This window comes from Xiphias gladius, chromosome 16 (genome assembly GCF_016859285.1).
Source record: "Xiphias gladius isolate SHS-SW01 ecotype Sanya breed wild chromosome 16, ASM1685928v1, whole genome shotgun sequence".
Classification (NCBI taxonomy): Eukaryota; Metazoa; Chordata; class Actinopteri; order Istiophoriformes; family Xiphiidae; genus Xiphias; species Xiphias gladius.
The window spans coordinates 26,270,210-26,282,587 of record NC_053415.1 but is presented as its reverse complement, the minus strand read 5'-3'; the positions used below and the strand labels follow the sequence as shown (position 1 = coordinate 26,282,587).

The window sequence follows — 12,378 nt, the reverse complement described above, 5'->3', positions numbered from 1 at the left end:
TGCAAAAATGATCCTCCCATTTTTTATGTTCTTAGGTCCCACTGAAGGAACCAGAGAGTCCTGCAGATTGTGGATCATTTGTAGGCACCTTGTTTACAACGTTTATCTGACGAAGATCTGCAGACCTGTCCGTGAGACCTGCTTGTGTGCAAGACATTTGAAATTGTTATTTAAAGACCCTACAAGTCTCTTCTCAAAACAAGTAAAAAAAAAAAAAAATCTAGTCAGGAAGATTATTTCCACCAGTTGTTCCGGTACGAATCAGCACTTTCAAAGAATGTTATAGCAGATAAGACCAAATAGGGCAGATCACAACAACAGTGTCAAGAAAAACAACACTTATGCCTAGAAATTCAGAACGTCCGTCCCTTTCTTTTGGCTTGGTCGCAGAGTAGGCTATTGTTTACAGTGTTGGCGAGTGGGAAGCCAGTGAGGGAGCATGTGCTTGTCAGTGCAGAGGTAAATCCCTTTGTTTACTCAAGCCACATGCATGAAGCGTGGGGGGGGGGGGTCTCATTTCAGGGTTGCAGGATCTCTTTTCCACCTACAGACAATTATCGCCCGACTCTGCAGCTCTGCAGGGAACTTTAGAGTGTTATAGCTCGTTGTTTCGGTTTTACGGCCAGCAACTGTATCGTTGGGTTCCCTCTCACCGCGCTATTTGGATCTGTTTCCAAGCGCAGGCAGCTGTTTTCAGCAACAAAAAAAAGGAACATTAAAAAAAAAAAAACCCAAACTCAGATAAACCCACTGTGAGCTGCCTGCTCTGCAGCAAACAGCAGACAGACAGAGAGCAGCTGGCGGACACGGTGGAGCATTTAGCAGCTGAAGAGCCAGATGTTTCCCTCAGGAGTCAATGGAGCCCAAAACAGAGCTACAGGGAGTGTGAACATTGATGAGCAAGCGACTGTTTGCCAACAACAACTTTAGAAGTTGATGTTAATAATGTCACTGATGTGTTTACATCTTGTTCTGCTGCCTCCAAGTGGCCAAAAAATCAGCTCATGTAGGTTTAAACTCCTAAACTGATGTCAAGGACCTTTAACTTGAATTGCTCGAATCCATTTCAGGTTCTTTTAAGATTGGATATGTTAATTCCCTGGCTAGAGTTTTCCCTTCGGAAGTCCCTGATTACTTGATCTGATTTCACTGGATTGTAGAATACGCTGTTCTTTCCTGCTGCGAGATTTGTTTTTGCGAAGCAGAACCTCACCGTATATTCAACATACAAGCGTGCAATACACAGTACTGCACACCACCTCTGAAGCTCTGACCATTCAAGCCTTGAATGGAGAAAAGCAGGAACTCCGCACATCTTTGGCTCCACACAGAATTTCCTGTCATCTGTCCCCGTTGACCTCCTGACAAAATGCACAACATCTGCAGGAGAACAGTGGCATCTCGGAGTCGAAACGGCAGAACCGTTGCTCGGCCTGTGTCAGCTGGCAGAGGAGGAAACTCTGCGCATTCGGCGAGGCATTTCCTGACTGCTGAGGTAATTAGGCCCATCGAGCCTCAGACGCGCAGCAGGAACCGAAGCAAACTGTGGCTACACTAATTAGAGCCGTTGGTGCTCTCTGACCAGTTGCAAGTTGACGCATTTATTCGGTAAAACGAGCGAACAAGAAAACCAAATAAATGCTATTCCAGTGTTTGTAATTTCCCAGGCCATTAGGCAGCGAAATAATATTAGTGGCTATTATTAGAGGAGAGGAAATCATCAGTAGCAGTAATGCTGGGTAATGACATTTAAGGAGGGAAGCAGGGAGTGGACAGGGCAGCAGAGAAAAACATCTTCCCTTGTTATTCCAAAACAGGTCTGACTCCTGGCCTGTGGTGAACTTCCTGGCCTCAGTGGAGTAAAGTTCAAGAGAGACACACACAGAAAAACAATCCTCCACTTTTACTGTCTTGTCTTCGAAAGGTTTAGTCGTGGGAGGCGTGCGTGTGTGCGGTAAACTCTGCGTTGTCTTTTTTTTTTCCACGACAGACGAGGATAAAGGGCCGATTTGTCCTTTGACGCTCGCACAAACGACAGAAATCCCTCCCTACCTGTCGCCGTTTCACTTCACCATTCATCATCATTACGGTCATTACTGCTTCTCTCCTCGGGGCTAAGCTCTGGGCTTGGACGCCGTCTGCAGGACGCTGCGGCTCTGAGGTCAACGGCTGCAGCTCCACCCTTGTTTTCTGCTTGAGGGGAGGAAGAGAAAAGAAAGGCAGACGAAGCACAGACACACGAAGACGCCGAGGCAGGCAGACTGCGTCGCCGGTGGCATCGTTTGTTTCTCCACCACTCATCAAGACAGAAATGCAGAAGGGGACATTCGTTTCCATTGGTCTGCACGAGCAGAGTTATCGCACATTATCTCTGACATGCACTGGAATGCAGCTGGAGGAGAGAGATGGGGCTGGTTTAAGGTGTTGCCAGACCAGCCTGGTCTGACGGGGCTGTGTGAGAGAAAGGCTCAGGAGGGAGAGAGCAAGAGTGGAGGACGGACAGAGGGAGGGAGGAGAAATATCTGCTCTGTTTCCCAAGTCAGTGCCATATCTGCTGATGGCACACAGACTCGCCATGCGGGGGGGGGGGCGGGACAACCGACACACAGCAGCACTGACGACGAGAGAAACGCCGCTGTCTGCCGTCAGTCACAGCCTGTAGCCATGACAACTGGTCTCCGGCCAGATGTGCCTGTCGGCTGCTCCACCGGCCTCAACTCCTTTGCCCTCGAGCAGTGACGTGCGCGCAAATTGTGACACAAAGCAAACACCGCGGTCGGCGGATTTTTGCCACTGAACACACCTTCAGCGAGCGAGGTCCCAATACAGGTGACAAAAGCGTGTTTTCCCGCACAACCCAAGCAATGTCAATAAAACGTTACACAATTCTGCTACTAGATACAAGCCAACCTGAAGAAATGTCACGATTTCCTGCTTCAAGTTGGTTCGTGTAATAACATCTGACCTTGAAAAACTTCCTGTGCAGATGTCAATGTCTCAAATATTTATTATTTGTCACCAGTCCGAAGACATTTTCAGTGAAGTCAGCTGCTTCCGCAGAGATCGACCGGAGGCACGGAGCCACGTGAGTTGGAGCTGATCTCGAACAGGTTGTATAATGTTATGCATCATTAACGCTCCCTTCTTCTCCCATCGAAGTTTTTTCTTCGGAGTTCTTCCTTATCCCAATCCAGGGCCTACGGATACAGGGGGTCTAATACTGGACGGATTAGGAAGCCCTCTGAGTCAAAGGTAAGTTATGATTTCTGGGAAATATAAATACAGTTGATTTGACTTTGGTCCAACAGCCAGAAGGAGGCAGAAGAAAAAGACAACGTCAGCAAGCGCAGAGGAGGTCAGAAATCTATTGGAGCTGTGTTGCTGCCCTCAGAGCTCCAGGCGTGTCCCCTCGTTGCATCTGCTCGGCAAACACATGGCCCCGTCAGAGGGGAAGTCCCATAAATCCACATGTGCGAGAAGACACACACTCATATCCATGGAAGTGTTGAAAATGTAGCATGTACTACAACAATGCGGCAAACGCTTCGATCGCACATATTTCTAGCGTCAGTGACTGAAGCGCCGTCTGCACTTTTTATTTTATTGTGATTGCGTTTAGGACATCGTCAAGTAGGACACAGACACTTTCCTGATATTTAATTTTCTCACTCATTCAAACTCTCCAGTGTGTTTGTCACTCTAGAAATTTGATTTTTGGCTAAGACTCAATCTCACAAAAACAAAAAAATCCCCAAATCATACTCCATGTTTGTACGATAAATAGCTGGTGTAACTAACAACTCGACAGTCACGAGCACAAAAACAAAACACTGTGTACCAGTAGTCAAGGACAACGGTATTATCATTACTGTTCTGAGAGCTGACCACAGTAACACTCTGCCAAAACCACATCCTCTGCATGATGAAGGAGTCATCACAGGACCTTATGCAAGCTACAGCGATCTCAGTGGGAAGAATTAGTAATAGAGCGCGCTCTGCTTCCGACGTCTGGCTTCATACAGGGTCTGATGGCGAATGTGAGAAAGACACACGAAAGAAAAAAAATCAAAAAATTGGCCAGAAATTTTTGACTTTAGGGAGATTGACATTCACTTAGTTTTTCTTTCAAACTTATAACATTTTATTTCACTTTTTTATTTCATTGCATTTTTTTCATTTTGTAAAATTCCAGTACGTCTGAGGCAGACATCGGGAGAGTCTGCGGCGGCAAGTACAGTGATTTGTAAGCGGTGAGAAAACTGAGGATGCCACTAACAGGTGGAAAGGTTTCCTGCTCTTGTCTCTCAGTTTCTGTCAGCCTGATATGACATGTGTGCACACAAATCTCTGCCATTGGGACCTGAATTGGCCATCTGGACCGGCTCTTATCGTTACAAAGTGTTCCACTTTGGCCAGGCTTCGCTTACCTGGGTTATTCAACAACCAAGCACATGGGTTCAGTTGACGAAAGGACTTTTTCCTGTGTGGCTGTGTGTGTTAATCCGTTGAAACTTTGACCGCCTGGGAATGACAAAGAGAAACACTGGGCAGACAAAGTGAGCTGGTGTGTGTTTGCACATATGTAATTTACTCTCAATCATGACAGCTAACACTCAACCTAACCAACAAGTTTGCTCTTAAAACAACACCTAGCAGCATAAATTCAACTGGTTTAACCCCAAAATTAGTTGAAAGTTCAGTTACATCAACGTAACATCAACAAAATGATTTTCCAGAATTCTAAGCAGACATTTATTTCAATCTAGGCTCAATTCATGTTTGTGTCCCCAGGCCAGGTGGGATATGTAACCCTTCTAGCCATCTTCAGGCCCTGTCCTTGGTCTCCTCCCACTTGGACAGTCGTGAGTACCACGAGCTTTGGGTATTGTCAGAAAGAATGAGATCAGGGATACAAGAAATGAGTTTCCTCGGTGGGGTGGCTAGGCTTGACCGTAGACCTAGGGTAAGGAGACATCCAGAGTGAGCTCAGAGTGGAGCCGCTGTTCCTTCTGGCATCTGATCGGAAAACCTTCCTGGTACCGCCCTTTGGAGGTTTTTTAGGGCATGTCCAGCTGGTAGGAGGTCCTGGGGTAGACCCAGAACCCACTGGAGAGATTATATATCTCATCTGGTGTGTTCAGTTTTGGGGTCCCCCAGGAGGAGCGGGGTATCTGGACTACCTTGCTTAGCCTGCTGCCGCTGCGACCCTGCCCCAGGTAGGCACAACAGTCTGGTACAATGCTCCCATAACTGCCAAAAACATGCCAGTTTGCCTGTTGTTCTCGAGCTGCATCTTATCTGTAACTTAGAAGCGCTGACCCTCAACCCATCTGCCTCCCGCTCAGCTGCACACTGCTCTACTAAGGTCAACAGAAGAGCATCATCTGCAAAAAATTGAGTTGTGATTCAGAGGTTGCCAAAAACAAAACTGTCCTGTGTCCGGTTTAGTTCCTCAGGGAGCTCCTGAGTTCCAGCAGCTCTGACCTTGACAGGAGCAGCGAAGGCAGGACCTTGCTAATTTGCCAAAACCTTTGAAGCCATCCAAGATATCTGTGACCAAACCCGAAATCCTTTAAATCCTTGTAGCCTCCTGATAGTCTTCAGGTGATTTGGCAGTTTCTTTTGGTCTTAACAAGCCCATAAGGTCTCCTACTTCAGCTTGACCTCTTTCTTCCCTGCTGATGTTGCTGTCACGACAGGCCCTGAAGACCAGGCCACAACTCTCTGCAGCAGCCCCTGTAATGGAGTCTTCGAACGTCGCCAACTCAGATTCTATACCCAACTCCCTCGGGTTGTAGAGAAAATTCTTTCAGCAGTAGAAGTTGAAAGCCTTGCCATCAGAGACCTCAGACAGATGTTTTCAGTCCACCCTCACTGCTCATTGGTTTTACTGGGTCTGTCTAACAGATTCCCCCGCCACCTGATGTAACGCACCACCAGGTGGTGATCAGTTGGCAACTCTGTCTCTTGCTTCACCCAAGAGTCCAAAATATGTCAATCAATGATCTTTGACCAAAAATGTTTTGGTGTTAGGTAAATCTACAAACTCCTATATGCTCTAACAGTTTTTGGAGCCATTAATTAGTACAAGACGCCTCCTTCGACTACCACCCAGTTGGCAGTGAGATCCCCTTCCAGGCCGTGCTCCTGGAGGGGTCCTTGGTTTCCCTGATTTTGAAGACGTAGCTAACTTCCTGAAGACACTGATCCCTAGAGGTCTTTGAATCATTGTAAGTCTGGCCCTTTATCTTGGACCATTTGGCTTTGGACACCAAAACAGGAGCTGTTGCCCCCAACAACACAGCTCCAAGGGTCATAGGGGCAAGCAAACCCCCCACCACAATAGGGTGGCAGATCTCAGAGGGGACATACCTTAACTACATAGTACAAATGACACATTTAGAGTGAAAAATATACTATTATTATTCAGACACAGCTGCAAAACTGTGTGAAAACTGTATTTTCTGCATTCACTTCAACATATAACACTGACATGTTGATAAGATGTTGTCAAAACTATGTTGCTGGTGGGTTTCACCTTCATTTACCACTAATCTTTTCACAGACATAAGCCCAAGTTTGGTTTTTGAGCACAAAACTGCATCATCAATTCTGGGTGAACCCGGGTGAAGTGCAGAAAAACAGTCTTGTAATCCCTCCCTTTACAGCAGCTTGTTTTTCACCACTACTCCAACCGTCTGACCGGCTGCCCGCACGTCTGCGTATCAGCATTTCTGCGTGTCAGGTGCTCTGCCGCTCTGCCTTTGGGTCTGTCAGCGGCATGGCTCATGAGGCTGCTCTCAGAGTAAATGTACAACTCAATTAGACCTTGACAGGGGCAGCTGTCAGGTGGTCACTCAGTGTGTGTGTGTGTGTGTGTCTCCAAGCCAGGGTGGGGTATTTCAAGAGGGATCTCTTTTAGCAAAATGAAACTAGTGTCTCTCTCTTTCTTTTTTTTTTTTTTTTTTTAAAACCACACACACTTTATCTGCACAGACTCAGGCACATACTGATATTAACAGCCAGCCACACACACACACACACACACACACATGCTCACAATAAACCTCCTGGTGATTAGTGAGCACTATTGACTCTGGGCTGTTATTACTGACTAATGAATCTGCTGTAAAGCCTTGGGACTCTTGCCAAGCTGTTTGTCTGTACCACTACAGGATACCGAAGCCCTTGTGTTTGTGTGTAGTTACCTTTAAACGCAATACGCTCACTTTTAACAGTATTTGTGTGACGCTCTCCTTCTTGTCTGTATTGTGTCTTGGTGTACGTGACTGGGCTGATATTATTAAACGATCCTGCTTAAAAGCTGCCTGTACCCCTGATTTCACTATTGCTCATTACCAGAACACACCAGCACTTGGCTTCACACACACACACACACACGAGGCAATATACACACATGCAAACAGAGTAATTCATAAAACCCCCAGGTCATACGCATGTTTTTGAGACATCTTCACCTCCACCGACCACATTTTTGAGGTCGATATGCCCTAACACGTGACACTCCCGCACTGTAAACACATTTCGAACTAACAGGCCTGTAAGCAACTGACGGGCTGGCGTCAGTCACCCAGCTGCAGCCACGTGAGCACCCAGGCTCCCGTTTCCTCCCGTTTAGACAAACGCTAGAACAATCGCCCTGCCCTCTCTGTCCTGCACCAGATCAGCAATCGATCGCAGCGACCGGTCAGTTTCTCCCCCTGCGGTGTCCCATCTGTGGTCCGCGTAGAGATCAATGGCGCTGCAGTCCAACCCCCCAACCGACGCATAAGATGGTCACACTTATTATCTACCGTATGGGCGTGTCGGTGTGCGAGTGTTATCTGCTTCGTCAAACACCGGGTCCAGACTGAAATGTGATGACATCAGCCAAGAGCAACCAAAAATACCTCACACACTTTATGAATCATCAGCTTGACTTTACTGCTGATTTTTCCACCACAGACAGACACACACACACACCCACCCACCTAACGCTGACTAATGCACGTAATACCCCCGCTGGTCTAGACATCTGATTTCTCTGTTGTAATCATACAGGGCTTTTTAGAATAGGCAGACCAGGTGTGTGTAAGTGTGCCTAAACTCATCCCAAGAGTCGGTTTCTCATTAAAAATCCAGGGGGATAAACAGTGTGTCAATAAATCTGTTAGGTACAGGAGGCGGGAGAGACGCCAGTGTGCAATTACCATCACAGAACCCTTTCCGTGGGCCAGAAAGGGCCAAGGCAGAGACGGTGGGATGAATAAAAGGCTGTTGCAATAATCTGCAACTTTTTATTCCAAAGCATCTGTTCTGCCAGTTTATATGATAACTTAACTGCCAGCTCACGGTGGGTTTTCTGATTTATTTTGGCCGTCTGAACTCCACAAGTCGGACTGGAAAGTGGAGCGGAGGGCGTGAAGCATCCGATGTGGAGGAGAGCGGAGGATGGCACCTGACGAGACAGTGTGAGGATTCGACCCGGGAAGAGCTGCGCGGTGCATGTGTTGGGGTTGTTTTGGTGAGTCAGAGGAAGGGGGGGGGGGTTCGGCTGGGTGATTGCGGTTGAGTGAGTGGATCGTTACAACACATGGAAAAAGTGACCAGGGAGGAAATGAGAGGGGAACCGAGCGGGCTGGGATTCTAAGAAGTCCCTCGGTTTCGAAGAATGAAGGGCTTCTGGTCTCCTGCAGAACAATGTACAACACAATAACACACTCAGAACACATTATGTGGACTTACTCTATTACTTTAGAATAATTCTCTCTTTACAAATATTACTGAATACCTCTAATACTATGGAAGATGTGTTTGCACACCCCTCTGCTCTTTTTGTGGTAGAAATGTGCATTTATGATTTGGGTATTTATAGTGTTTAAAATTAAAAAATAAAATTGTAGCTTGCTGAGCTGTGGAAAACTGGCATCTCCGAAACATTAGTCTTTTAGGTAGCACATTACTTCAAGTTGTAATAATATAAACTATGTCTTCCTAGGGGAAGTTATACTTATTGACAAATACTGTGCTATTTTTGTTTATAACTACATTATAGGGTGTTATAGGTCAGTTATCAAGTGTTTGTATCATGCTTATAAATGCTGGATAGAGAGATTTAAAGTGAAGTGTTGCCACTTTTTATGAGCCAAGAAAAACAGCCTCGTTTTTCAGCTTTACGACGATGCAATTTTTCAGATAAGTCAGTGGGTTTTTAAATGGTTTATGTAGCTTCACAAGTCGGAGAATTATCCCCACGCACACAGATTTACTTCGTCCGTTAGTTCACCTGTAACCCGGAGAGACGGCGGCAACAGGAGACCAACGGTTCCAAATGCAAACGTTAGAGCTACAGAGCCTAAAGATTAAGTGGTTAATCGTGTAATAATCAGCTGTGTGTAAAAAGGTGTTTCAGTTGACAGCAAGACAAAATACTGGGCGGAATCGGCTGAGCAGTGTCACCAAGATTTATTACATTTTTATACATTAGGTTTACAATTTATTTCCCATAAATTAATAACAATATACAACTGAATAAGACTAAATACATTAAAAATGATTATTATCTTAAAATGCGTCTATGCACATTTTAAATGCCAAAGTTTCAGCAAGCAAATGTATTATGTAGGCAAAATGTCCGCACAGAAACTTGTCCTGTTTTCTAACTAATCAGCGGATTGAGAGAGAGCGAGAGAGCGAGAGAGCGAGAGAGGGGGTCGGAGGGAGTTTGAAGTAGGTTCATAAAGACGGGGCCGCCCCTCCATCAAAGAGGGATCGACAGACACGGATGGTTAGGCAGACCGTGCCATCGATCCTTCCCGTCCGGCAGAGCCAGGCAGGAAAACTCAGTACGACGACCAGGGGCAAAACTGATATGGCGTTGGATGCACGTGGCTGCAAACTGGCACAGACGGTGGGGTTCAATGCGACTGCACAGCATGGTGTCTTAGGGCGGAAATAATGGCAACGCTTCATTTTACGGGTCCCATATTTTCCGGCTAATCTCCTGGAAATTTAGTCATAATTCCCTAAAAGAAATCAGCTGGTATTGAGCTGTAAAGGATATTTCGAAGAAATGCTAATGCAATTTGGTACCAATTATAAGAGAAATGGAGGAGTGGAATGCTAGTTGCTACAGAAATGATGTAGCAGGTAAGTGAAAAATAGCACATCTACGTATGAAGTGCCGCCGCACAGTAATAGATTTCTTTGGTAATCGGAAAATGATTATTGGATTGACTTTTATTCTTCACATTAGTTGAATTGCTCGCTCACCTGTAGTTTTTAAGCTGCGTGGGAAATTCCTTAGGTTTGTGTTTGGGACTCCTGCAGTTCTACTCACAAACACATCTCTGCCTGATTTCCACAGGTCAGACCTGTAAAATAAAAGTGACTCAGGGTGGAACATTTTCTGTCTAATTAAGATTTTTTGTTAGTCTTTCTAGAAAACACAGATGGAAACTGACATCTGTTCACAAACTATTTTTCACCTGCCTACTACATCATTTCCCAGTTCTTTCTTGAAAACTAGCATAAAGTGAGCGGTTACTATAGCAGCCGACACTTTCTCCATTTCCCTTTTAATTGGCTACAACTTGCGTGGGCGGTGAAATATCCCTAGAAATGAACAGATTAATACCAGCCGGTTTATAGGAAACTATCATGAAACTTTCCAAGAAATTAGCTGTAAAACATGAGACCAAGAAAATAAAGCGTTACTGAGATGATGTACACACACAGGTCTGTGTACACTTAATCTCTGAGCATACGCTACTAAGCCCCGACACACTCAGTCATAGGTTCTGCTACTAACTTTCCTTGCAGTGGCAGAGGCCCTGGGGTGTGTGTTTGAGAAAGAGAGAGGAGTGGGAGCTCTGGCAATGAAAGGCGAGCTGAGATCTGAGAACACACACGCGCAGACACGCGCGCACACACACACACACACACACACACACACACACACACACACACACACACACACACACACACACACGACAGGGGGTTGTGCAATGCCAGTTGCCTTTAAAGAGCGTGTGCAGTCAGGTGGGAAATTCCCTGGTCACAGTCCCAGCATTCCAAAGGGGCCAAGTTATTGCCGCACGCCACATCCAAGTGTCGGTCAGGTGGCGCGCTAGTGTTGCCCCATCCTGTGTGTCTCTGTGTGACAGACGATAAATGGGCAGGAAGTCCAAAATAAGTGAGGCTGTTTCAAGTTCACGACCCTCTCCTCTAAGCAAAGTGGCTCAAAACCCAAAACAGGACAAAGGCGCGTGCGTCAGCGCGCTGTCGGCCAAAAACGCAATTAAAAACAACAACAGGTTAGGCTGTGTGTTTGATCCCCACACGAGGTCTGAGACGGGCTCCGGCCATTCACAATGTCGCTGCAGTCGCCCCTGCAGTGCGTGTCACTTGTCGGTGGAGCACAGCCACACTGAACAAGATCACAGTCTTCACGGGACCTGTTCCCCGCGGGACACAACAAAACAGCTAAACATTCTTCGACTGTCACGCTAAGATTTAACAGACAGACTGAAGGCTTCTCTAAAAAATAATAAACATAACCGTCTTCCCCGTTCAGGGCCTGTACGGGGCCGAGTCTCCAGACTCGATACAGCTCAGATAAAGTCGCATAATCTGATGGAGAAAGTGAGTCAAGGACACATCGTGCCAAAGTCTGACAAGTTTCAGAACTTGGAGAACTAATTTTAAGGTTATGTGCTCAGATAAGGAGATAAGGAGTCAGCGTATGTGCTCGAGTGTGTTAGCGACGGTCTCAGGCACTGGACAGCATTGTAGATGTGAAGATCTGCTGCAGTATTTGGGGGATCTTCTTAGTGTCCATGGCAACGAAGGATCTCCCTGCAGGAAGGGTCTTTTGGAGTCTGAAACACAGGCAAAAAAAAAAAAAAAAGAAAAAGAAGAAGTTTGGGGTCAAACCGAGGGAATAAACTTCAGCAACAGAATCTTTTCCCCAAATAAGAAGACAGACAAGTACTTGCTTGCTATGTGAATGGGTACGAAACATTTCCGTTGACAGAGTAGAGTGTGTGAGCGAAAGGGCTGTCATTCACATGCCGGAGCTTAGGAACAAAACAACACAGACATTTCCACTGTCTTTCAGTCCTTTGAGGAAACCAGCTACCTCTGATGGTTCTTTCATTCCCTAATTGCTTACGCATTCCTCCTTTTCAATTAGTAGTTTGTCCTTTAAGTGAGGACACACTCATGCTCGGACGGTCAACAGTGTTCCCAAAGCGCCCTAATGTCAAATCAAGTGGCTTCCGGCAATGAGCGCCTGCGCTTGCATGCTTCCACGACATGTGAATATATTACTCTCATTCCTCTTTTCTCCACATTTGGACTTGAACCGTCTTTGAGTTC

General features: G+C 46.1%; 1 protein-coding gene across 3 annotated transcripts in view; it reads right to left on the bottom strand.

Moving 5' to 3' along the window:
* Nucleotides 1–9,464: 9,464 nt before the first annotated feature.
* vwa8 (von Willebrand factor A domain containing 8) overlaps nt 9,465–12,378 on the bottom strand; it is a 76,316-nt gene continuing 73,402 nt past the window's right edge. For all 3 annotated transcript variants that reach the window (XM_040149333.1, XM_040149334.1, XM_040149332.1), the window contains one exon: nt 9,465–11,879. In XM_040149333.1, the coding sequence (XP_040005267.1) occupies nt 11,771–11,879 (109 nt within the window). In that variant the 3' untranslated portion in view covers nt 9,465–11,770. The remainder of the gene's footprint in view (nt 11,880–12,378) is intronic.